Here is a 27,156-nt window from a genome sequence, read left to right on the forward strand (position 1 = left end):
ATGGCGCCGGGTTCCGCAGGGTTGGTAGTGCTGAAGGGAGGCGGCCAGTAACGAGCCGGCACGGGGAGTTGCTGAGAGAAGGTCGCTCTGGTTAGGCCGGGATAGCCTCGTTGAACTCTTGTTTTCAGAGACTCGCTCTAAGCCTTCCGTGTACAAGGAAGCAGAATTGCTCCGCTGTCATTAGTGGTGATAACTCCTCCGAGCTCCCTTCCCGCCCCTCAGGTGCGCGAGGATCACGAGCGGCTCCTGAGGGGAGTTTTAATCTGTGAATTACAGGGAAAAAAAAAAAAACTTAATGGATTTTAATTTGCGCTAAAAACAAACAACAAAAAAAAAAAACCCACAAAAACCACCTCTAAACCTTCGGCGTACAAGGCACCTAAGTATCTTTAGTATTGTTAGCGCATTTATAATTCTCTCTCGTGCCTCCCTCAGGTGCGTGAGGGTCACGGGCGGCTCCTGAGGGGAGTTTTAATCTGCGGGTTATAGGGAAAAAAAACTCACTGGCTTTTAATTTGCGTTAAAAAAACAAAACAAAAAAACACCTCTAAATCTTCGGCGTACAAGGCACCTAAGTATCTTTACTGTTGTTAGCGCATTTATAATTCACCCTCGCGCCTCCCTCAGGTGCGTGAGGGTCACGAGCCGGCACGAGCGGCTCCTGAGGGGAGTTTTAATCTGTGGGTTATAGGGAAGCCGGGAAAAAACCTCGCTGGATTTTAATTTGCTTTAAAAAGAAAAACAAAAAACTAAAAACTCACCCCTAAACCTTCCGCGTACGAAGAACTTGAATATCCATACTATTGTTACTGCATTTATAACTCGCCTCCCTCAGAAGCCGCTCCCCCGGCTCGAGACCCTCGCGTTCCTGAGGGAAGGTATGGGCAGGGGCTGATCCTTCTTTTTTTAAAGCTCTTTTCCAGGTACCTTTTTGTGACATTTTTAATAAAAACAGCCGGGTAGCGATTTGTGCCCTTCCCCTCTTGCTTTTGCCCGCTGTGTAGCTCCCCGGGGCACCTGAGGTGAAGATAAGGGAGGGCGGGGGTTGCGGAGTGTTCCCGGAGCTTTTGGTGGGTTTGGAAAGTAATGGGGTGGTGAGAAAGAAGAAAATCCACAAAGGACTAGCAAAACTGAGGAAAAAATTCCCTCGGAATATTTCAGGGGAATGCACCCATCAGCACGCAGGTGTAAGCTATTATTGAAGTAATAGCACTTAATTACTCACCTACTGCAAATGGAAAATAATCCAAAAACTGTTGGTGTTTATAATTGCAATAGGAAAATGAAAAACGAAATTACGAGGAGGATGTTGGTCCTTTTTAGTGTTAGTGTAGCTCTTATAAAGTGTTAGCTTTGGTATGTGTCCAAATCAGAATTCCTGACCTGCAGATGCTCTAAAGAATGAGCTCACCTTCTTCTGCATGAGGTAAAAAGGGTTCTCCAACCATGTCTGTTGTTTCCAGGAAAATACTTTTCTCATAAATCATCTTTATTGTTTTTCAGGAGTTTCTAGACTGCTGCAAAATGCAGATGACTTGACAGTGAAAATTTTGTTGCCTCAGAAAAAAACACTTGATGAGCTACAGTTTTATCACTTTATCAAGAGTGCTGCATGCTCTTACTTCAGCACATTATCCATCTTATGTGGAGCTGCAGGTAAATCACACTCTAAGCTAGAGAAAACAATTAAGAGGAAAATATTTATAGAATGAAATTTTGTTCTCCTATTTTTGTCCAAGTACTTTTTTTCTTTTTTAGTGTTGAATGTTGCAGTAAATCGTGGAGAAGGTAATTGACCAAATCTGAAAATACATCCTGTTTAGAAACATGATAAAAACAGAAAAATTACTCTATATTATGGATCTGATACTTTTTCTACTCATCTGTATATAGATTCATAACCAATGGGAAGAAAGTGTTGAAACAACCGAAATAATGTTATGTATAGGGGTCTTTATTTTACTCTCAGTTAAATTCTGGATGTTTGCTTTAACTGGTGTGAAAACCAAAAAGGTGAGTGTTGTAACTGAGAGGACTGGAAGAAATGATAGCTCTCATGGTGTGCATTTCCATTATTGGTTTTAATATAATAATAATTAGTGTCTTGGTTCATGGCTGCTTTGGGGAACTGTCCATGGGAAAGGTCATGCAATGGTTTGGATTGAAAAGGGACTTAAAGCCATGGGCAGGGACACTTCCCACTCTCCCAGGGTGTTCCAAGCCCTGTCCAGCCTTGCCTTGGACACTCCAAGACTTGCATGTGTTCAGTGTTTTTCCAATAAAAATATCTTGGAAGTTTCACAAGGATGTAAGAACAAGGGACAAGCAGAACGTGTGCTGGAAAGTGAAATAAATCCCATGGACTCATCTGCAACTGTGACATTCAATATGCCAATGGTGACACTCAGGTGTTAGGGCAAGGTTTGGCAAACAGGAACACATTCTGCACTCGTGGTTAATTGAAAAACCTCCATTTAATGCATCCTGGGTTTTGGTTTAATGAACAAGCCAATGGTACAGACATTTCAATGGATGTTGTGCCAGAAGGACACATGGCATTAAGACATGGGCTCCAAAGCAGGTGGTGTAATACTTTGCTGAATTGTGTGTAAAATTAAGCATAACTTACTGTGTGACTTCTTTATAATGAGGGGTTGAGGTGTTAACAAACAAAAAAAAGAAGTGTTTTTAATTGGAAAAGGTGCTTTGCTGTAGCAGCTTCATATTTAACATTTTGTAATTTTTGAAGTCAAAGTTCAGCTGAAGTTTCAGTAGACTTTTTTTTTTTTTATTTTATGTGGATGTGTTCTTTCCCATAGGAACAATGACCATCTGGGTAAAAATAGACTATTGTAGAAAAAACACCTTTTGTATCCCATGTGTGTATTTAAAGAATGTCTGTTTAGTATTGGGTCTGAAAAATAAATACTAGGGGGAATTTTTTCTGCTTGACTTATGAAACTTTATGGCTTCACAGGAAGAAATAGAAGCTTCACTTTCAGTACTTCTTTAGGATGCTGTTTATTTGATGAAACTCTTATACCATAAAACCAGAAAGATTTGTGGAGGGATGATGGTCTCTGGTAATATTTATCTACATAAATCACTTTCTTTCTTGGAATCTTCTATAGAGCATGAAACACAAAGAGCAGAAAAGCCAGGAGCTAAACCAAAGCACTGTATTAAATAAAAGCCCTGTTGGGAGAACATGGAAAGGGAATGTTAATGTGGGCCTAGGAGATTCTGAGTCTTCTCCCCATGTCCTTTTTTGCTGTTTGTTCCACACAAATCACCACCACACAGGCATTCTTCAGGAGGAAGAATGTACAACAAGTGATGTCAGGTTGGCTGCCAGAATTCCCTTATTTCAGAATTCCCAGAATTCCCTCCCAGACAGGAAGAGGTTGTTGGAAAATGGGAATACACTCTTGGGCTTTGGAGAATGTATTATTGGTCTGGTGGACAAACCTCATCCTTCTTGATCAGCTACTACAAACTCTTCCCAAGGTGATTTGTAGGTTCCCTTTGCTTTGTTCAGAAGTAGAAATGTGGAACTCATTAGGCAAATGTGGATATGTTCATTTGTTGAAGAAAGGCAACTCAAGAGTTGTGTGTGAGGTTCAATGAAACTGATTTTGTGATACAAATATTTTGTAATGTCTAGAAGGGTTTTGGCTTTGTGCAGGGGAAAATGATGTATATCAATTTTAAAAAATAATCTAAGTTTGAAAAGGTTGTCAAGTTTCTGATCCAGTGGTTTTTTTTGTTGGTTTTTTTTTTTTTTTTTTTTTTTTTTTATCAGGATAACTACTACAAACAGCTAGTTAGGGGTTTAAATAATGTTGTCTTTGTAAACTGATACTGCAAATATCTTATAATGAGGTACTTTCCCTTTTCTAGTCTAAGCTATCTGTAACTAAGGGTACATCTGTATTTTTCTTTCTTTTCTCCCACTGATCAATATTTGGAAGTTAATTAATAAAACAAAATCACTGTGGTGCTACACTGAGTGTGAGCAGGAGCAATTTATGCCAAGGTCCTTCTTTTTTCTCTGCAGTGGGGCTGAGGAGGGCAACTCTGCCAAAGCTTTGGCACCTCCCAGGGTTCTGATAAGAATTGAGGTGATTCAGATAAATGTCAGGAGGGATTTGCTGGCTGCTGGAATTACAGTGGTGTGATACAGAGTTTTGATATCAGCATGGTGTTAGAGGGGCTCACTGCCTTGCAAACTGGAACCACCAGTCAATCAGCTGATTTCAGTGTGATGGTTTTCCATTTACATGCAGTGAAAACCAGGAAACTTGGAGAGCTTGGGGAAGAGACCCACTGGGTGCAAAGGATGGCATTTGATTTATTACTATTTTAACTGCTTAACAGTGCTAAGAGAGAGTATAACTAAAGTCTCTGGAGGGGTCTTCAAAAGAAGAAAGATAAATATTGAAAAATATTATTTATATCCCTGTTTTTTCCTTAGATTACTTTGAGAAACAGCTGTGCCACTGTACTGAGGTGAAGGGGATGTTGTGATCCATACTGGGGGTAGTTAGGCACAGCAACAGATAAGGGGAATAACTTCTTACTTGACTTAACTGTAGTCAGAGAAGATAATCTGAGCCACTCTGAAGGCTTAGAGATCATTATCTAATGGATGAAAGAGTCTGTCCCCTAAATATTTATTAACATATGCTTGGGATACATTTAAAACACATCTGATGGATAAAATTCGGGATAAAAATCATGAAAAAGAAAAACAGTTTTTATTGACAAGACTGATGTTAAACATGCCAGAGAGGTGCTTTGTATCTCATTCCAACCCTAAAAACATCTAAAATGGGCTCCTTTAAAATGATTCCTTTCTCAGCTGTGGTTGTTCTGAGTGCAGTCAGTGGCTTCAGTGGCTCCTCTGAGCAGTTTGTCAGAGCAGGCTGGTGTTTCCTGACTGCCTGGAGCTTAGTTAGAATCTGCAAGATGATGGTTTGAATATATTGAATGTGAACCTGGTAAATAACTGTTTCATTTCAATTTTGTCATAAAGGAGGAAGGAAATCTGAAGCAATGCATTTCTAATACACAAATACAATGAATGGTGTGTTGTGTGTTATGGCTGTACCTGCCATTTCTCCTTGTTGATACGAAAACTGATCAGAGGAAAAAAAATCTGAAAACTAGAAGTTTTTTCTCTCTCCATTTCTGTGTCACTGCTAAGCCTCACAAAAGCCCTCTCCTGGTTTCCATAGAAATGGCCCTTCTGCTGATTTGAGGTAAAGGTTCACTTCCCTTTTTTCTTGCATAAATAAAGTCTGAGTTTCCTGAGAGATTATTTTATCTTCTACATGCTTCATGTATAGGACAACCCAGGTAGAGGGGCTGGTGGAACTGCAGAAACTTCATCTCCCAAGGAAAAAATGCAGATTTATTTGACTGAAGAGCAGAGGAAAAAGGCATATGTGTGTCACATGTGCATTTCTGTGAGTGTGAACAGAAGCAGCTCTGTGTGTGCAGGTTCCACAACGTGCTCTGGCTCCTAAAATGTCCCTGTGATCCCACAGGAACATCAGCAAGCAGATTTAGGAGATCCTGAGTTAAAGCCATGCAGATGCAGTCTCAATTTCTCCTCAGGCTGGGTTTTATAACTATTTACATACACAAGCTTTTCTGTTTACACTTGTTTGCATTAGAATACACCCATTTGTTTGAACCATATGATAGGAGATGACTAGAAAATATATTGGGGAACCACCCACAAAATGTTTACAGTGAGTAAGGTCTTAATCTGTGTTAGAGGATTTCTCCCTAGTTTAGTTTGAGACATTTATGTCTACAAAGATAGCATTCAGAATTTAGTTCTGATGAGTGTTATTCTTATAACTTCCAACAGAATTGCTTTAATGGAGTTTCTCTAACAGAGCTATTTTAAAATAAACAGGGAATAGTGAGGCGTATCTCAAGTTTGCTATCTAGTGGTTTGGATCCAGGTGATGAGAGCTTTGATGAGTTCTGTCCATGGTGTTAGTGCATTATCAATGCTCATTCACACGAAGAAAAGCAGAATTTATTCTGCTGTTTCTGAGAGCAAGAGTTTGATATTGCTGAAATAAGTGATGCATGATTTTCATAATGCTGTTTTCTTTCTGTGTTCTGCTTTTTTCCCTTTTTATTACCTTTGCTACCCTTGACATTTTCAGGAATATTAAATTTTCCCAATAGAGCTGTTCACTTGTCTACCAGCAAAAAGGTCACATTAAGACATTCCAGAGAATAGTACTACTGAAGGGCTTGGGGATTTTTTTAGTGCTTTGGGTTTTCTTTCTACTTTTTCCAGACTCATCACTTGTCTTTAAGATATCATTGCTACTTTCTCACCTGCCAACACAGAGCAGTAATTAAAGCAAACCCCTCTGTGATCATGTCCTAGTTTGTGCTCTTTCAGGGGTGCCCACAAAGTGAACATTTTTGTGATTGCTCAGCTGCAGGTGACAGCTTAAAAATACCCGCCTCAGATACTGTGGGAGAGTCAGGGATAAAATCAGTGGCCTGAGACTGCTCCTGTTCCACTTCAGACATTTAAAGACCTCAAGCAAATTCTTTGCTTTTTGGTGGTTTGCTTGTAGTAACAGTTCTGTTTCCATCTCATTTGTGCTCAGATTTTTGAGCAACAATATGTACAGTCCTAGAAGATTGAGGTGATACTTATCTCCCAGTTATCTGGCATTTCCAAATATATGTGAGAAATTGCTGCATTTCTTACAGTGGAACAAATCTTGGTATAATATAACAAATCTTTGGTATATTCTATATCTGTAACTATTGCTTGAATACAATTCCATAAGGCAGAGATGATCTGTGTTATTTAATTAAATGCAATAGGTTGGCATAGCAACATGATTGTGTTCCTTGAGCATTTGAAAGTGTTTTAAATGGTTTTGCTGTTTTCAAAAAGTAGCATTCTTTTCAGTCCACTTAAGTGTAAATATTTATTAACATCTACGGTTTCCTCTAATTATATAAATGGAACAAACCAAACACACCCAGATTCTTATATTTTTTTGCAATAAGACTCTATTTTATAATCAGTTCTCTTGGTTTTCTGTGTGTATGTATGATCAGAGAACTACCTGTACTGAATTTTCAGCTGCATCATTCTTTGTGTCAGTGTCTGAAGCAAATTACCTGCTAGCAAAGATACCAAGAGATGAATCTTAGCAGCACAAAGTCCCTGAGATTTTTGCAATAATTAAAATATTTTGGTTACAGGCTCAGATTTCCTGCTTAGAAATCAGCACTCTGAAGGCAGATAAATGAAAATAGTCCCTTGAAAAGTTGAATTTCCAAGGTGGGGGTGGCAGTGGTGGCAAAATCCATTCTTGCTTTTTCTTTTTTCCTGGTTTTTTTTTTTTTTTTTCCCTCTGTTCATTCTGAAACTATGACTTGATGAATGTCATTAGGCTGTAATCCATTTATTCCATGTGGTGGTGGGAACAGAGAATGTGACAGTTCATTTGGACTGAGTGAACCAGAGTCACTCTGAGCTGAGCCCCCGCTGCCATCAAACTGTGAGATTTTCTTCTTGATCATTTTTCTCTCTTTTGCTCGGCGATTCTGGAACCAGATCTTCACCTGGGCCATTAGAAATGATACCTGATTAATTCAAAGTGCTGCTCAACTTTTACAGTAATTATAGGAATGGAAATGTAGGAAAGTTCAAAAACACTATTTAAAAAAACCCAAACCCAAAGCAAACAAAAAGCCATGAGGAAAAAAGCTCCAAAGCTAAGACCAAACTAAAAAACCCTTCACAAACCAAAATACTGAATTTGTGCAATTGTTGCACAACTTGTTGCATTATTCTGTGTTAATTTTTGGCACAATCAATGGAAAATTGATTAAATTTTTTTATTTCTTTTCTTCTTGGGTATAAAATGAACACACTGTGTTATATTTAGGAACACAGGAATCAATGAACTCATTGAGACTCAGAGGCCACAGAGTTCATAATTTCAGCTTTGCCAGTGTCATAATTTAGGAAGATGCAATTATGGATTAATAGTGAAGCTTTCTTTATTATCTGTGTTACAGATTAATTCAAAGTCAGGTAGTGAGGGTTCTTTTTCTTCATATATGTTGTCATTTTTGTGTTTGCATACATTCTATATATTTTAAAAGTTTTGATTGTTTTTATTACTGAAATATATACTCAAACATGTATTTTGCAGATATGTATAAATATTTATATGTATATTTATTTATATATATAAATAGATATATCAGCATTACTAAAGACAGTTAATTTCCCAAGCTTATTATGCAGGTGAAAAACTTATCTGTTTAAAATATACTCTAAGTATCTCTATTTTCTTTCCTTATGTGAAAGTGTGAATGAGGAGGAACTTCTGCTTGTGTTTTCCTTCTTTCTAACTGTGTTCTTAATTCACAGTATTTATTGCAGCCTTTAAGTTGTGTTGAATACAATATGGTATAGAAAGTTGTACCTTGCTTTGTATTAAAAATCTCAGTGTTTTATAATTATTTTTATTACCTTGCTGGTATTGGCATGAAGAAACATTTAGCTTTGTGTGTCCTATGGAAATTCAGATTAATTATGTATTTTGTCTATTTTATACTTGAAGAAACTTTACCAATTTAAAAATGGGATGGCATTAGGAGCAGCAGCTCTGTAAAAAGGAAACTGCTGATTTTCTGCAGGATCACTGGTGACTCCAGGCATGGCTGTTCTAAATCAGCCAGCTTGCAGAACATTAAGGTGGAGGTTGCAAATCTCTCATAATTGCAATTCTGTGAAAATTTTCCAGTGCAGCTCTATCCTACTGTGTGACAAACTTCAGTTCATCCATTATAAACTTGGTTTTTGTTATTCCTGCCTGGGAGCACTCACAGTCTGTGCAGTGCACTCTGTACTGTTTGGGTCTGGACTGAACATCACTGCACTAAATATGTTTATAAAATTCCAGTGCTTGATCCTAAAATACCATTGATTGTCTCTGCATTCCTACACTTCCAGCCTCCACTGGTCCCTCTCTATTCCATTTCTTCCACAGACTGAGTGCAGAAACAGAGGAGGCCACTGCAAGAGGAACATTTTAAGAGACCTGAATGTGTATTTTTAGAAAGAACAAAAGCTTGTAAAATTCTAAAAAGAAAGATCTCTGGTTTATATTTACCTTGAGGCAATAATCTGGTTTTTAAATGAGATGACTAATTCAGTATCATCAAATCTGCCCTTCTCCTCCAGCTGTAGCAAAACCATTGCAATTCTGGAGACTTGGATCCAGCAGTTATTATATCCACACACTGCAGAGCTGTGCTTGGGAAAGGTGCTCTCCAACACAGGGATTTTAGGGAATTCTCATCCTAAATTCCTCTGGAATCTGTATGAACACAGCTAATGTAGCTGCTCAGGAGCTTGGCTTTATCCAGAACAGATTAAATACGTACTAGGTATGAGTGAAGGCAGAGCTGCTCTCCAAAGGAGCAATGATCCAAATATGCAATAAAACATTGCCTGGATGGATAGTCCTGGCTACACACACATATGGCAAAAAGAGATCCTGCCTTGAAAATCCAAGGATGTAAAGCCCCCCTGAATATGCTGAAATCTGACAGAGGAAGAATGTGGCCTGTGGAAATTGTGGCAATATGTTTGTAACAAAAATCCCCACAGATACCTCGTTGGATTGAGTTTTAATTTTCCTGTCTTCTAGATGAAATATATCAAGTGCTTTGGATTTTCTGCTGGCCATTATTTGGTGTGATTTCAAGAAAAATAAAATGATGAATGTTGTAACTATTGGGACCACAGCTAAGATCCTGTTAAGCTGAACTGTTTGAATTCCATCTGGCTAGCAAGCTAGAAAGTAAGAATCACTACTAAGTTAATTCCTAATGAGTTGCACACAGCTGGAGGGTTGTGTCAGATGTCAGGTTCTGTCACTGTGGGCACACCTGAGGGTGCTCTCTGTACCTGTCTTTCCGAGAGTCCCAGGTTTGCTGCCAGTTCTGATTTCCTCCTGATTGTAATGTATCTGTTGCAGTGAAATTCCTTCTCTAGTTCCAGTCTCTGGTGATCTGTGTAAACAACCCGGTACTTTTCTTTTGTTCTTGTTTTACCTGGTTAGGAAAGGAAGATTATTCATGTATTGAGTTGGATTTTCCATAGCAGCTCACAAACATCTCAGGCATTTCTCAGACATTAATTAAACTAGAGAATACTTGTATGGGATTGTTTGCTGTGGTACAGAGTATTGGTTACCATAACTGTCTTTTCCTCTTTATTTCCCTCCCTTTGTAAACATACATTTAAACGTGAAACTCTTAAGTGATAAACACCCTGAAGCATCTTAAATAATTCATAGCAGTACATAATTGGTGCTGGCTATATTAATCTCAAAGGGGTTTCATTTCAATGCTCAGTGAAGTGACTTCTGTGTCTGAGAGCATAAATATCCAGAATTTCAAGACTGAGCTTCAGTCACAATTTGTGCAGTTGTACTGTGGCCTAATTCTTTATCTGAGTTTCTGAAGATTGTTTGTCTAGCACAAAGATATGTCCTACTAGAAATGCTTTTCCTTTCTTGTGTGGCCAAAGGATAAATTTAGAAGTTCAATAATAACTTTATTTACTTGTTCAGAAAGGTTCAGTCTTGCAAGGTGCTGAGTGCCTGTAGGATATTCCTGAGGTTACTCTGTGCTAGGCTTCCCTTTAGAATTGAAGGTACTTGACTATTTGTAAGATAAGGCAATAAAATCTTGTAAAAAGATTTCAGGATCATCCTCTCTCTAATGTATAAAAGAAATATTCTTAGATATATTGGATAAATGCTGTTAAGAGAAGCACTACTAAATGTTTGGAGTGTATCTCTCATTTAATATAATTTTTAAGCAGTTCTTATGTAATAATAATCCAGAGAGATCAGTTTTCAACTTATTTGTTCTGCTTTGCACTTTCAACAGCCAACTAGATAGTTTTCCTTTTTTTCTTCTGATCTTCCCAGTTTTTTTTGATGTGAGTTTTCTGGGACAAACTGTAGGACAAAGACTCCTTTAAAGTGGTTCCCTAAAATCCATTGAGGTGTTAAGATGAAGCACACGCCACACAAAGGAGCGACAAGGAGATCTTATCAAGAACCCCTTTCACATTCAGAAACACAAACCAATTGGTTTGGAATTTACAAGCCCTAAACAAATGTCAGAGGCTTTCATCTTAGCAGAGGAAAAAGGGACAGAAATAGATGAAGGAATATTTTTTCCTCAGTTCTCTTTAATTTTGGACCAACACCGAGGACAGACTGGGATATTTTTATCTGAAGGTAGACATAGCTGAAATACAGATAATTAGGGATATTTTCCCAAATCCTATGCCACTTCAACTTTCAGCATAGAAGATTTTCCTGTCTGAATTTGCAGGACTAAATCATCCATCTAAGTTTACTTTTTTCATTGTACAAATCGTTGGCTTTGAAATATTTGCCCTCAGTAATAGTTCTAATGCTAACAATAGTATAGATATTCAGGTTCCTTGTAAACTAAGAGCTTAGAGGGAATCTTTGAAAACAAGTTAAAATTCAACAAGGTTATTCCGGCCTCACTATAATCAGCAAATATAACCATGATTTGAGGGGGTGGAGAAAAGGAGTCGTTTTCCCCATTCCCCTTGGTCATAAAATTCACAGAGTATTTCTTCTGAAGACAATAAAGCTGGGAGAAGGCCTCTTTATTTGCTGTGAAAATCATCACCCTTTCCGGCAATATAACTCCTGAAGAAAGGAGGGAGAAGGAAGAGACAAGAGTGCATATCAAAGCAAAGTGAAGTGTTAAAAGGGTCTGTTGCCTCAATATGACAGATAGGCCTCAAAACCTCAGACAATGTAGGCCAGTGGAAAATAGATGTCACAACTAATTTACAAAGCAAAATAAATTAGCATTAAAGCAGGGGCCTGGCCTTTTTTCCTGCTTTTCTGTTTTGCTTTCTGGCCATGTTTCTGCTGTTGTGTAATCACAATTCCTTGTACATCGCTCCTTGTTTAAACAAAGACATTAAATGTGTTGGCTATAGTTAAAAAAAATCCTTTGGCTGAGCTTGTGACATATGAAAATCATCTTTTGCTTAGTCCTGTTAAAGTCCCTTTCTGAGAAGGGTCACTCCCAGATGAAGTTTCATATGAAGTTTTAAAACCTTTTTCTGGGCCCTGTCGATACCTTTCAGTAAATTTTACACTTTGAAGGTTTTCTTGCTCTCAGAAAATACAGATTTTACAAACCCTGTTGATTACAAAGGATTTAGAAAATAATTGGAAGTTTTGCTCCAGCCTAATTGAAGGCAATAGCAGATTCTATCATAGATTTTCAGTAAAACCAGGATCAGACTGTCAGGAATGCTTTAGATGTTCTTTTCCTCACTTGGAGGGCCTGACTGGGAAGGTCTCTTTACCAAGCCCACTTTCCATGTTTGTTTTTTTTTAAATTTCTTATTGCCTTGTAGATGTGCAATGTTTGTGTGTAGAAGTAAAACAGGGGTTGGTTCTGAATACACAGTTAAAGTCTTTTAGTCAGAGGATGTGTCATTTCAAATCATATCTTATCTGTTGAAAGGACAGAGTACTTCTGTCTTTGTGATCTTGTTTCATCCTGAAGATTGACTTGATCACATGAATTTTCACTTCACCTGCAGTTGAATATTTTTTTTTTATATCAAATGCTAAATAAGAATATTGAATCACAATGTAGTGTATTTCATAGAGTCTAAACAGAGAGGAAACTATTCCCACTGACATCCCCTCATTCAAAGGAATTCCCACTGTCTTTAGGACAGTGTTTCAGGAGGCTCCCTCATCTAATCAGGTGTGGTGTGGCTTCTTTTCCTCCATTCTGCTCACATACATTGATGTGCGTACACACTGGTGGAGTTAAGGGTATACAAATGTTTATGCATAGAAATGCATTTGTAGAGTTTAGGGCTGTAATTCTGGGATTTTAAGGCAATGAACTTTATTAAGCAGTGATAACATTGAAGGAGAGGAACCAGTAGCTATTTTGATAACCCAAATTATATGGCAATAAGAAGAAACAGCAAGTGTGTTTCAAAGAGGGGTTATAATGGCATCAAGTCAGTTTTCTTCTAGAGAAAATATTGATAAAGTGGTACAGAGCAGTCACATGCATAATTTTAGCCTTGTAAATTATTTGAATTTTCATCTATTTATCACAAATGTTTCTTGTGTCAGGATTAAAATTTTTCATGTAAAAAGAAGAAAACATCAATGAAAAGCCAAATCTCTTTGGTACGTTACATGTTTTGCACAATTACATTTATGCTTTGCTCTCATGATCTCTTCTTTTAAGGTGGGTGGATGCCTTGAGCTCACTTCTGTGAAGTCCTCGACTGTTTTTAGCACTTCAAAGAACCGGGTTCTAGGAATGCACAGCCTCAGGACATGCAGCTATTGATGGGCTCTGTTCCACCTGTCTCTCCAATGGTTCATAAAGTGTTGCAGAATGTGTAAATCCTGTGTAAGCACTTTTCAGACTAGAGATGAATTTAGGCCCAAAACAGTGTCTCTTAATTGCAAATATATTTTATAAATGTGGACAAGCACATGAGAAACCTTTCAGGCTCTTCCAAGACTGTTCAATAAGTGTAAAGCAAAGATTTATATTTTCAAGCATGTTAAACTTGAAGAACATCATTCTTCAAGAATGCCACACATTGAAAATTCAGTGCCAACATGACACAGCCAGGGCTGCCTCATTGACATTCAGTAGTCTCATCTGAATTTGATCTCCACTCAAGTCTTGCATCACCTCTACACCTGGCAATCTCCAATGATGTTAATGAAGTTACTGGGATTTACATGAGTATACAGAAGGGGGTGTAAGCAGACTGAATCTGCCTGGCTTTGAAGGCCTTTGTAGAGGCTCCAAGTGGCAGGAGAGCATTGTGATACCCTAATGTTCACCAGGCATTTTATATTTAGTAACAGAGGCTAAACAATATGTGCCTGCTTTGTAATTAAGAAACAATTACCAGGCTAATTTTGCTCCTGAGGATTCTGTCTGAAGCAGCAATGCAGATTTTCTGTGTCTTCTAAGATTGTTCCAATTGTACTTGCTCTGTTTTCTTTTGAGCATTTCTTTGATGCTCCCTAACACAGGCTTACTACTTTTAACCTTAACAGCAGATTTAGCAAACTTTGCTACACCCAGTTTCCACCTTGGGAAAATACATGGAAAGGTTCATCTGGCAGGAAGCTTGTGGCAAGAACAGGCACATCAGTGAGTGGCACTTGCAGGAAAGAGATTTTTAATTGTGTAATTGTGGAAGGTGAACAATTCTGACATGTAAGGGAAGTAAAACTGATCTGAAATTAATTGAAAAGAAAGCTTAACCAAGGAATTATGTGATCTGCAAACAAAATAGTCTGTGCTGATTGCTTGAGTCAGATTGCTTCTCTAGGAATATTTGTGCTCACCTAATAAAGCTGGGCAGAAAAATAGCAGGAAAATTGCAGAAAATTGCATAATCACTGCAGTTAGATCAGAGCACATAGTTTTCTTTATAATTATTGAGGAGGCTGTAAGGTTTAAAAAGATCAACCTGAATCTATATTGGTATTTCCCCAGCAGCACAAAATAACTGTTTCTGTCTGTAACTGTTAAATGTTGCTGCATCGCTCCATAACAGTCTCATGATTGTCATGTTTATCACATAAAATGCTTTATAAAATGTTCCAACAGGGATTCCTGGAGCTGAGCTCCAGCCATGTCTGATCACATCAGCCATTCCACTACAGCAACCACATAAAGCCTTTATGGGAGAAAGTGAAACTACCACAAATTTAGTAAAAACTGCATTAAACAGCAGTAGGTTAAATAAATGTCATAAATGACCCACCAACCTATGTGCTCCAAGTAAAGTTAATTATTTCTAAGCTGTGTGATAGCAGAAGATGCTTTCTGAGGTTGGAATTTGAATTTGCACTCACCAGCAGCGTTGGTTTGCACCGTTTTCCTCATCCACTCATAAGAGCTGTGCCTTTGGCTGTTGGGAGAGATGTGCTGGCCGTGGCTGGTGTCTGCAGGAGGTAAGGGCGCAGCAGCAGCGGGGTGCAGGGAGCTGAACTCGGCAGAGCTGTAGGAGCCCTGGCCAGGGGACGAGCCATTGATGTGGGCAGCGGGCAGGGCGCTGGAAGGGCCTGGGCCGTAGGCACCCCAGTCCTCGCGCTGGGGGCCGTAGGGGGAGCCCCAGGCTGGCGCTGGCTGCCCGTGGCTGTCCAGGGCTGGCACCGGGTGGTATCCCATGTAGTCGGGGTAGGCTGGAGCGGACACGAAGTTTTGCACGGGCAGGTTGTTGCTGTTGGCCCTGGCAGATCCCGGGTACATGCTGGGCTCCTTCTCCAAGAGCGAGCTCACGTACATGGCTGGCCCAGATGGAAACACGGCGTCACAACATCTTGTTCCTCGGTGTCTTCTTTTACTCCTCAAAAATATTTGTGTTTGGTTTTCTCTAATAATGCCACTCTGCTTGGAATCTTCTACTTCATCCTCTTTTATTATCAACTGTGTTACCAGGTGCTGGTGGTAATGGTTTACCAAGATCTTGTCTGACGTCAGCCCAACTGCCTGCCTCATAATTACATTTACATTCAAATGAAGGGCTGACCAACCCCACCTTGCTGCTGGTTCTGGTGCTTTCTCTTTCAGAGAACTTTTATCTATCCTATTATCCTGCCCTGATATTCAACAGCGATCCCAGTCCTGTAAGATGATGCAACAGTTGCTTGGATTTGTAACTTAAATGGTTAAATAAATACACTTTTAAATAAGAAATTAGGCTGGTAACTATAATAGCAGTGTTTAACATTCTTCTTGTCTGAAACCGATATTTTGTCAGGTACTATCAATCAACAAATAAATCTGTCACTCTCTTAATTTCTCAAAAAATTTTTAAAAATCTCCTTTTTACTCTTTAATGGGTACAGTCAATATGAATAATTGTAATTCAGTAACTTCAAAATATAGAGCACTTTATAAACAGCATGTCTTGAGTAGAACAGCCTCAAAAATGTTCCTCTCATTGTTGATGTTTCTAAGAGGTTTTCTAGAATTCGAGAGTTTAAAGCTCTGACTGTAAGACACATGTTCACACTCTCCCTGTACAAAGAGATTTAAGAGATCCCCTCATCTGATGGTTGTTGCAAACTGATAAATGTTAAAAAGCAGACAATAAATCTTCCTAACAAAGATGGTGCCAGAAGTACAAAAAAATGACTCTAAAAAGTAGTGAAAAAAGTCTTTGATTAGGCCCAGGAATATTGTTGGCTTCTGTTTCCAGCCAAGCTTTATCTGCCTGAAAGGAGGCTGGTTCCTTCCTCTGGGGCTGCTGTCTATAGTCTGCTCTCCTTGGCAGCTTGGGCCGGGGAAATCAACAGGGAGAGACATCTGGGTTGTTAAGTTTGTGGATCAGAAGTGCCCCGATGCTGCTCTGTGACACACGGGTGCTCCCTGGGTCAATGTCTGTCCCTCTGAGAAAATTGATTCTGAAAGTGGCTTTATATCCTGTTACTAACAGCTTGTTATTAACAGGAGAACTGAACCACACCCTAGGACTTTAGAATTGCCTCTCCGGGTTGTGTAGCTGCAATTTGTGGAGTGAATTCGCTGTATTTTTATTTTGGATGGGTTTCTTTGCAATGAGCTATTTGTAAGGGCTTTGCTTGCAAAGGAGGTGCAAATTGCAATGAGTTGTTTCCCTTTACAGAGGTGTGGGTTTTCATTCAGTATCCTTTGTATTTTGACACTGCTCATATTCACACATCCCTTCTAATTCCAGCACTAAAGGATTCTAAGTATGTACTTACAGACAGGAAAGATATTCCTCTTCTCTTTAGGACTGGCCTTTTTTGGGGAAAGAATTTGTACTGAGAAGTGTACCGAAATATTTTTAATTAATTTTGGTATATTTACAGAATTCTACATTAAGTATTGGAATCCTCAGAATGTTGAGGCAAGTTGTGTGGGATAGGGGATGGAAGAAATAAAATCTTCTGTAATTGGTGTATCCTTATAAAAATCGACATTAAAAATAAATGGAAAGAGACTTTTATTCCCTTTATCTTGAAACACAATTGTAACACAATTTTTGAGAGCCCACCAACGTTTTGGTACTGAATATCATCCAAATTAAAGCAGATGTGTTTCCTATATCCTGGACTATTTATCCTGTTGGTGAGCATCATTCCCCTGTATTGCTGAGTGTTGTGCAGGGCTGTCAATCATTGGCAGAGCCAGGGGAGGGGAAGGTTTTGGCTCCACTGACTGCATCTGCATCCACTGACAGGGTATCCATGAACATTGGCAGCTCAGAGATTTCAGCTCAGCCCCATTGTTTGACCTGCCCCAAGCACACCATTCTCACATCCCTGTGAATGATGTGAATTCATATTCTGCAGTAGATGATGGGAACATTTTTAATCCCTGGGTTTCCTCTTGCTTTATCAATGTCTCTGCACATAGCCCCAACAGTTTCAGTATCAATTGTATTTTTTTTGTATCTCAGAGCGTTATCCTTTATTCTCTGTTCTTCTTTTATCTTTTGTTTATGCTCCTCCTTTCCCTTTCTTGTTTTGCCTGTTCCATTATCTGAATTTTCTTCAGATCTATTTCAATTCTTTCCAGAACATAATTAGATCAAGATACTCTGATGGCAATTTGCTACACTGGTTTGATATCAGCTAACAATAGTAAGCTTTGACTAAGGCATTTTGTTTAAAAAGATTTACATAGCAGGATAAGATTGCTGGGGTGGACTGCAGATTTTTAACACCAAAGCGAGAATAAGATAACTAAAATGGCAATGTTCAGATGATCTGCTCCCTGGCTCTGATATCTCCTATTTTGTGTAACAGAACGGAGTGGAGATATCAAAAGGGAGCCATACCTTTGCATGTTGTCTTGGAGTTGGAGGCTACCAAAACTTTGGGATAACTGTTTTCTGAGAGTTAAGTGACTGCTAATCCAAGTCTGCCTCCCCAAGGATCATTTCTTGGCCGTGCTGAGCTCCTTCCTGCTCAGGCCCGGCATGTCAGCAGCTTCAGAGCCACAGACACTTTAGTGCAGTAACTTAGGCTGCAATTCTGTGCATGTTTCTGGTGGGATGCTTTCAGGGAATACAAAAAAAAAGGGGAAAAGTGAACTGCCGTTGCATTGGACTGCGTGGGGCATGGCAGTGGGTGGGGTCAGGGTTTGGTGTGCTGCCTGTGTAAAGTGCTGCTGGAAAATTGGCCCTCTCTGGGGTGGTGGGGAAGTGAAAACAGTTCTGAGGCAGTGGGCTGCCATGAAAATCCACAAAACTCAGCCATGTGGAGTCTTGTATTTGCACCATTTTCTGCAGTGGGTGACAAAGGCAGAACAGATCAATGTGGCACCAGCAGCAGCAGTGCTGTGCTCCTCGGCAGAATTCAGACAGATGGATTGCCAGGAAAACTGAACTCCAAGGTTATTTCTTTTTCTTCACCTGTTCAGATGCCAGGTGCAATTTATCTACTAAAGCAGTGGCCGTGGGAGTTGTCTCAGTGGTTGTTAAAGTGAAGTTTAATGTGTGTTAAATCAAATGTACTTTGAGATCTTTGTGGAAGAACATTTTCTAGTTTTCTAACAAGTGGTTGATGAAAAAGTATCAACAATACCAAGTGTGGTGCTCATCACTGGAACTCTGAAGGGTTTGTTTGTACAGGCAGTGGAGATGGTGTTCTGTTGTATATGAGCTGTTCTAGAGAGCAATTCCACCCCAGTAATAATAACATAATCACAAACGTGCAATTAAGTGTTTTAATGACAGCTATTAAAACTGCAATTCAGGGCTACTGTTACTTTAAAACTTGCCTGTAGAATGATAACTTACATTAAAGGTGTTTACAACTCTGATAGTTTTTATTAGGAACCCTTACTCATAAAATTACTCTTCCTTTTATATGGAGATAAGAAGACAATAATCTGTCTGTCTTTGAAGCATGAAAATGATGTGAAATCTCTCTTGTGTTGGGGAATCAAAAAGCAGGTGAGCTGAATGTGCCCCTTTGTGGATCAGGTGATAGGAAGAGATATTTGTTTTCTTGCCTCCAGATGACCACTCCAGTAACACTGCAGCTTTAGGAATGCTCCTTGCCTGTACTTTTAGAGCTGCATGCTTGGAATTTCATGCTCAGGACTTTGTTGGGGAACTCTGTATTGCTGATTGGTCTCATGCAGGTTTTTTTTTGGAGATGTTACTGACCCTATACTCAAGCTACATTCACATTCATTCCTCCTAAGCATTCATTCCAGCTGTAGGAATCTTGAGGAAAGGTCAGTCAGGACATGGTTTGCTGTCAGCTGAGGGCAGTTCTGTGGGGGAAAAACCCAACTGGTGATGAAGGAAGGCATATAGGTTTAACAATCTTAAAACACAGCTAAAGAAGTGACTTTTGCTTTTACTGAAGCTTCAACAAACACAAAGCTTCTGAAATTTTATTTCCCCTTTTTGATTGGACTTTTTAAATATACAGAACCCTACTTAGGTCTCATTTTCAGGGCTTGAAATGCAAGCATGTGCACATGGCAGATGTGGCACAGCCCAGAGAGCTGAATGAGCAGTGCTGACTGAGCTGTTCTCACTTGCTGAACTGAGTTTTCTGGGAAAAGGAAGAAGGGATGTAACACAATTTCAGTTCTGCCCTGTGTCTCTGATCCCTGCTGGGGATTTGTTTTTCATAAGAGAGCAACAGAAGAAATAAAGATGCCAGCTGTGTGTGAAGCCTTCTTCAGTGGTATTGGATTTAATTTCATGCTCTGAAGTTTTGGTTGTTAACAAATCCTTTTGAAAAGTGATGAAAAGTGGCTGGTAGAGAGCTGATTGTATTTAGCCTTCTGTCTAGCCCACTTCTGTTTTCCGAACTGCTGCTAACGACTTATCTTTAATTTCTAAATGTTAAAATGTGTTTTATTACTATATTTCATGGATAAACTGCCTCTGTTTTGCTAGGAAGGAATGGTCTGAAGCTAAAGGAGGGTCTTACTATTCTGAAACCGAAATGATTTAACTTCTGCTTCAAAATCAATACTGACAGAAATAAGAGCGTTCCTTACTGCTCCACAAGCAGCCTGAATTCAGCAGGAGTTACAGAGCCCGTGTGTGACCCGCAGGGTAAATCAATTCTTTAGCAGAACCATGAAAATGAACAGCAAATCCTCGATTGCCATCGATTTGTTTCCTTCCCGAGCAGTGCAGGGCTCCCGGGTGCTGAGCTAATCCCGCTGGCCGGGTGGGACTGCCGGGTGCTCCCAGCGAATCCTGCGGGCATTACTCGGTGTGGGGTTTCTTGCAGGAGCTAACAAAGGAATCGATTGCATTCCCTGTTTGCCTGCCACCCCCAGCTTGCTGGTGCTGGCAGCCTGGCATTTCTGCCCCACACGTTTAACTCTGCGATTATTAAAGTCTCTCCTGCCTTTCCTCTGTTTGTTGTGGCTTAGATGGCCAAGAGCATCCAGGTGTATCTTAATCCTCTCCATTTCTTGTGAGACATTTACAAACAGGGTTTGTTTTTTAGAGAATTGATAAAGTTTGTGCTCTCTGGGGATGAAAACAGCTGGCAAACATTTTCATCATAAAACCTGTGCCTATTTCTTTACCTGGTTTTGAACAATATTGTGCCCAGCTAACATCCAGTGCCATCTGAAATGGGACTGTGAGTCATTTTCAGGGACGTGGCATTTCAGTGCCCCTGGCCAGCCACAGCAAACCAAACAAGGCAGCTAAAGCAGAAATCTCCTTTTTAATTTTTATGGTGACATCCACAATTAATGTATTTTTGAATCTCCTCTTTGGGTAGAATGTGGCACGTATTTGATGCTTTCTCCTATGTCCTTTAATGATAGCATAACCCCTAAGCAAGAATTGAAGATTTTGTTTTAGAAATATCATTTGAATTGTATATTTTGCTTAGTTGCAAGAAGATTTGGTAGAAGGTGCTGTTTGCTTTTTTTTTTTTTGTACCATCTAGATCACAATTCTGGCTGGGAAACAGGGTTTAAAGTTTAGTGAATTCCTCTGAAAATTGGATATTCCTTGATAGTTCTCTTAATCACAATTAGGATTAAGGGCTTAGATATTCCTGTGATGTAGCCTAAGGTATGCTTTTCTTCTTCAAGGCACTTCCCTAGCAACCAATCAATCTTGACAGTACTCTGCTTTAGTGTCCTGAGTTTTCAGAAGTGATAAAAGTGATGAGTTATTTGATATACCCAAAGTCAAGAAGAAAGTATTAGCCTGAGGATGGCAGCAATATTTCATAACCCACAGTGCTGCACCCAAATAATTTCAGCTGACTTGTCTGCAATTTTTATTTTTATTTGGACAGAGTACAGCAAGTTAACAGCACTGCACAAAACTTCTTAGAGAAAAATCACTTCCTTTGGGGTTTGGTGGGCAACAGTTTAAAGGATTAGAGCCCATTGGAAATACTTAACTGGAGAGATTGCTGGGAATTCTTACAAAAAAATCGAGCTACTTAAAACAGCCACTGGCATAACTAGAAGGTTAATAATCTCTAAGCTATTGCCCTGGTTTATAGATACTGCTTTTGGAGCAATAAATTTTAACCTTTGAACATGTGCTTCTGCAAATAAAATCCAGCCTTATTTTGTGTACTTAACAACTTCTGATTGGAAACACATAGCAACCTATAGCAAGCATGCTTTCAGCAAACTGGAGCAGAAATGAAGCAGATCTTCAAAGTGGTCACTTATCTTCCTCAATAACTCTTCTACATGTAAACAAGATAAACCAGGTCGTTCTGCCAGATCCCACTCTCTTTGAATGATGTTTAAATAATTTTAAAGAGAAAGAAGTTGTGTTCAGACACATTTCTTAAAGTTCTTCCTTGAAGTACTTTTTTTCCTTTTAGAAATGCTAATGTGAAATTAAGCTGTGTCATGAAAATGTGACTAAAATAGGTAGCTGTGTACTTGATTCTGTAGAACCCTGGGGCCAGGCTTCTGATCACTTTGCTAGAACTAGGTCTTAATTTATTGTAGATCAGTGCAAAAGACAAAGTGTCCCTCTGTATTCTTACCTTTTGAGAGTCCAAATCTGGATTTTTTAAAATGGGTTTTTCTCTAGTCTGCAAAGCACAATTCCATTTAATTGGCCAATGTGAGGATGCTTTTCCTGTTGAAGCTTTTTCCAGTCTCTGTTAAGTTAAATATCTGTGTATATGTGAATAAAATCTCTAACATTTCCCTGTGCCAGCACAATGGCTGTGCTGTGTATTTCCAGTGGGTTCCTCTTTTGGGTAAATCCAATGGCTCTTTTTTGGCAGAGCAGTTTGCTTGCAATGTTCAGTGATGAGGATGGGAAGTCCCTTTTGTTCCCAAGTGCTCTTTGTCATGTTCCTCTTTTCCTACCATGTGGAAATCAGTTGGAGACTTTCTGTTGCTGAACTTTGAGTTGCAGCTTCTTCCTCTCCCCTCTGTTACCTGTGTTGTTGGCAGCAAATGAAGCACCACTGGGAAAGGAATGAATGGGAATTTTACAATGCACCTTCTCCATCTCATTGAACGCTACCTTTGTTTAGCACTGTCCTTCTTGTAAACAAAATGATAAATCAATTTACTAAGTAGTGAAAGCTGCCAGCTCCCTGAACCATCCTGCTCTTCCCATGCTCCTCTAATTTCTCTAAACTCTTTTACCATCACTCTTCTTTTAAAATTGATATGGCAATTCAAGAACAGACTAACCATGAAAATCTGCTTGTTCACTTGCTGCAGTAGCTGATACACATTGCAAAATGGTTATGAAAAAAGGCATTTATTTTAATGTTCTTTATATACAAAGTAATTTCACATCACCAACATTTTGATACTCTAGTAGTACTATTTGTTATAATTAAAGAACAAACCCAAGAATGTAGTGCCTAAATGACTTAATGCTCCTTAGTCTTTTTTGCAACAGTGACAAGATTTCAGGGGATTCCTTGATAGAAATTACTGAGAATAGGCATCCTGAATTTCTAAACTGCTTTGGAATGAGGATATAAATTCCCGAATCACTCATGTGCTCTAAAAATTTTCCCTTTGCAAAAAACAGTTTTGCAAATGCAATTGGAAATTATATTGGAGGAATAAGTATCCAGATTATTCTTAAGTACTGATTACCACCAAATTCTGCTTATTATGGAAAGGATCAGCTCTTCAAGACCTGAGACCCAAATGAAAAATGCTGAGAGCTTTATTTTAAGTGAAGTATTTTGTTTGCTCTTTCTTCTATTAATTTGGCTTCTCAAATTTCATTAGTGTCACAATAACTCATAAAACTCGACTAGATTTATAATTGGTTGAATGCAATTATTGCATCTTTAATCCATGGGCTCTGCTGTCTCATGAAATGCAGTCACTTTTCCAAGCACTTAAGCTTTTAAAAAGGATTTCTGCCCCACGTTGCTCTTTCTTTTAGGATCCAGAATGAATCTGACATGAATTTTCTTTGTTCAAAAATGAACTTGGGCCAAGATTCACAATTCCAGAATGCTTTCAAAACATTTATAGTAGGATTGAAGAGTGCCTGTGGATACCAGTGTATGGAACATTGGAAATCATACCTGCCAAACCCGCAAAAATTGCAAAAAGCTCATCCCTGACCTATGCCCTGAACATGTAGTGAGTGCAACCACCCAGCTCCAGGCTTTCCATCAGATGGGTCAGAACACATCAGCCAGGTTTGCATTTCTCAAGATGCATGTGTAGAGTCCACCAGTGGGATCAGTCCATGGAACCGTGTGGAGATCAAAGGAGCAGGGATATTCTCTTTCCCTGGGGCCGAGGGACAGACACTCAGCAGTGTGGGATTCATTGCCTGGGGCAAGTTTGGTGCTTTTTTTGTGTCTGCGGTGGAGCAAGTGGCTGTGGCTGCCCTGGGCTCTCCCTCTGTGCCTCCCCAGCTGCTCGCAGGCCGGAGGGCTCCTTGCCTTGTCTGCCGAGGGACTCTGCAGTTCCATGGCCCTCGAGAGCTCTGCTGTGCCGCACACCTGCCAGGCGGCTCTTGGTTTACTGTCCTTGAAGCTGGTGTGCCCCAGGCTGTGTCACCTGTAGTGCTCCGGTACCGCTCCGTGGGCTCGGTGCCACCCCCGCGGTGTCACTGCGAGGCCACCACCTGCTGCAGCGTCCCTGCGTGCTGCAAGCCGCCCATGGGCAGAGCGGCCGGGGCCGGCGGCGCCGGGAATAGGGAGCCGGGCATTTCCGAGGGGCTCTGTGCCTCGGGAACGGGCATCGGGCTCACCGAGCCACAGTCACTCTGCAGAGAGCCGAGGCTGCTGCCCTCCAAGTGACTCATCTTCTTCTTCATTAGTTTTCTCTCCTTGGCTCTGCGGTTCTGGAACCAGATTTTCACCTGCAGAGGAGCAGAGGAAAGGTGTTTGCAGTTGCTAGCAGACTGAATGTGGTCCTTTGTGTAGTCACAGACTCATAGGGAGAATCAGTGGCATGAGGACCAGACAATGACAAACTGAGACAACAGAGCTGTTTGCTTGTTTTTTATACAGGTAATCTTTCCGATCTAATAATAAAATACTTATTAATAGTTTGATAAAAAGCGAATCTTGTTGTTAGTTCAGTTATTTCTTTTTGGGATGAGCTTTGATTTATTTAATTTTTTGAAACAAAATCTAACAGAACAGAATCTCATGTGTCCTAGCGATTGACAAGATTTTGCAAGACTATTGTTACATTGAAAACTATATGCCCTAGTCGGTCAAGATCTGCTGCTCAGGCACAGAAGCTTTCCTGATTGGATGGTGCATGTTAATTAATGAGTTCCGGTGTGGAAACCAGTGGAAATTCACTTCTGAACAGAATTTCACCAGCAATACACAACATTAATTCAAAATATCATTTTAGCAGTGCCTGAATAGCTGAGTGCCTTCTACTTCATTTGTAGATGGAGCCAGAATCTGCTGCTGCTTCCCACACAATCCAGTGCCACCAGTGTCCCTGCCCTGTCACAGCCACCCAGCAACCTCTGGGAAGGAATGGTGGCTCTTGATCGAGGACATGAGCTGAAGGTGAGAAATGGTCAGCTGAAAATACTGCAGCTAAAATACTGAGCTGCCTCATTCAGGTTTGTTGTGTTATCTTGTTCAGACAGCAAAAGAAACACTTCTGTCATTGTTTTTCTATAACCCAAAGGAAAAAAAAATCAATATTTTACTGAGAAATATTGGTCTGTTCAATTACTTTCAGATAGAAACTAGAAAGGGAAAGAGAATAATGACTGGAGAGGAGGTGAAAGAGTGAGAGGTGATAACATCTGTAACTACCAGGTTGTGTTTTAAAAGAAAACCACTGGTGTAGCCCAACAAAACATTGTAAGGACTCTCTGTGACAGTCTCAGTGCTTCTCCTGGAGGCATTCCTATTCCATTTTACATTTGAAGGATTCAAATACATGCAAAGCTGCTGTAAATTTAAACCAGGTCTCTTAAGTCCCAGACTGCCATCTAAGATGTTAGGCAGTTCTTTTGTTGTCTTAGTTCTGCAATATCATTTTAGTACCAAATTATGTTACATTGAACCAGTCTCAAACCCTCTCACATCTCTTGCCTTCTGACTGTGCAGATTCAGTTTTTGTCATACATTTGCCAAAGATGAAACAGTCTAAAAACTAAACCAACCTTTCAGAATTACCCTCTGGCTTCAGTGTTACCTGCCTGTGCATTAAGGTTTTTATTCTGGTTTGTTGTTAAACTAGGGAAGTAGATCTGCAGAGAGAAATAAGCAGGCACTTCAGGGCCGTGTGCCAATTATCAAATAAGTCCAAGTAAGAACAGATCTGTAATGTCAGACTAAAAGCTGTCAGGGCCAGTTGCATCTGTCTGACTTATTCTTTACCTCTTGCCCTCCTTCCTTTCCATATTCTTTTTTCCATGCACATTTCTCTTCCCCTGAAGTCTGATTTTCTCTCTTCTTTCTCGTCCTCATAATCTCCTTTATTTCAGTATCCTTCCTATGTTAACAGTGCTTCATTTTGCCTTTCTTTTCTTAATTAGATATTGCACCTTTCCTTCCTTGTTTAAATGATTGTTCTTTGTCCTTTTGAGATATTCCTTCCAGGGAATTTTGGATTTTGGCAGAGGCAGAAAAAAACTTTTCCAGAAAATCAGTTCAGGTTTTAAGTGGTGTGCAGAGGAATTTGGGATAGTTCAGTTGTACTCATATGATGGAGTTGTTTAATTTGTACAAAAGGCTGGTGGTGGGAGTCTATCAGGTATTTCTTACTTAATCTTACATTTTTAAAATGCACTTCAGAGGTGTAGGTTGTATGAGCTGGAATTCATTTTGTCCTTGATATATTGATGATGCTGAGGAAGAACAAATATTACAAAAGCTGTTGCCAAATTTCTCCCGTATATACGAAAAAATAGATCACATAGTTTTGTTTCACCTCTTCAAATGCACTAACAAAAACTTCCATCAGGAATTATCACCGGGCTAGCACGTTTCAAGTAAATATCACCAATTTACAGAAGCAGGGTTGTAATATTGAAATTCAGAATAATTAATTTAACAGCCAGCAAAGAGACACCTAGTATATTTTTTATACCTGGCAGAAACAATTTTAATTTTCAGCAATTCAGTCCTGGCATTCAGCAGCAGATTGTGGAATATTTGCTTCTCTATTTCTGTAAGCTCAGCACGTGCTGTGTGAGCCAGGTTCAGGTTGGACGGACAGTGCTGCAACTGGGTGGGCTCTGGACTATTCCTGCTCAGCAGAGCCCATAGAACAATAGTGAATCAGGCCCAATCAGGGATTGTGTTTTGATTTAACTTCTGGGAACAGAAGTGGAATTTGGAGGGGAGGAAATGGGGCAGGAGAAAGGAGTAGCACGTATGTAGGAAATCTTTAACAAAAGGTACAAGGCAGCCAAGGAAACAAAACCCTTCAAGTGTCCTGAACACACTTGAGCTCATCACTTCCATCCCCTCTAATCCCAACCTTGTTGGGTTTGGTTCTGGAATTCCTACTGACTTCAGCAGAACCAGGACTTCTGCTTTAGAAAGTTCAGCATGAAATTCTCCCTGCTACCACTGCCCAGAGAGAAATTCTGACAGGATTTTG

The 27,156-nt window shown here is 39.7% G+C and overlaps 2 protein-coding genes and 1 long non-coding RNA gene across 6 annotated transcripts in view; 1 reads left to right on the forward strand and 2 right to left on the reverse strand.

Moving 5' to 3' along the window:
• The first annotated feature begins 39 nt into the window (after positions 1–39).
• On the forward strand, positions 40–25,078 carry LOC306808412. 3 transcript variants are annotated; one of them, XR_013776021.1, is made up of 4 exons: positions 40–81; positions 1,374–1,426; positions 1,504–1,656; positions 24,980–25,078. It is a non-coding gene; the product is annotated as an uncharacterized lncRNA (long non-coding RNA). The 3 variants fall into 3 exon arrangements; XR_013776023.1 differs by lacking the exon at positions 40–81 and adding an exon at positions 112–222; XR_013776022.1 differs by lacking the exon at positions 1,374–1,426.
• Positions 7,047–15,526, reverse strand: CDX4 (caudal type homeobox 4). Of its 2 annotated transcripts, XM_079318981.1 has the most exons (4): positions 14,997–15,526; positions 9,980–10,125; positions 8,988–9,082; positions 7,486–7,617 (listed from the first exon to the last, which is right to left on the reverse strand). In XM_079318981.1, the coding sequence occupies exons 1-3, from the start codon at positions 15,427–15,429 to the stop codon at positions 9,008–9,010; spliced, it is 654 nt and encodes a 217-aa protein (XP_079175107.1). In that variant the 5' UTR covers positions 15,430–15,526; the 3' UTR covers positions 7,486–7,617; positions 8,988–9,007. The 2 variants fall into 2 exon arrangements, with proteins under 2 accessions (XP_079175108.1, XP_079175107.1); XM_079318982.1 differs by lacking the exon at positions 8,988–9,082 and having other exon boundaries at positions 7,047–7,617.
• The window catches only part of LOC306808406 (homeobox protein CDX-1-like), a gene marked incomplete at its 5' end in the record, with an annotated part of 13,378 nt that continues 10,278 nt past the window's right edge, over positions 24,057–27,156 (reverse strand). Inside the window, one exon of the mRNA XM_079318978.1 lies at positions 24,057–24,433. Coding sequence (XP_079175104.1) covers positions 24,179–24,433 — 255 coding nt within the window. The 3' untranslated portion in view covers positions 24,057–24,178. The remainder of the gene's footprint in view (positions 24,434–27,156) is intronic.

The sequence above is a fragment of the Erithacus rubecula genome (assembly GCF_903797595.1).
Source record: "Erithacus rubecula genome assembly, chromosome: 15".
In the NCBI taxonomy this organism is placed as follows: domain Eukaryota; kingdom Metazoa; phylum Chordata; class Aves; order Passeriformes; family Muscicapidae; genus Erithacus; species Erithacus rubecula.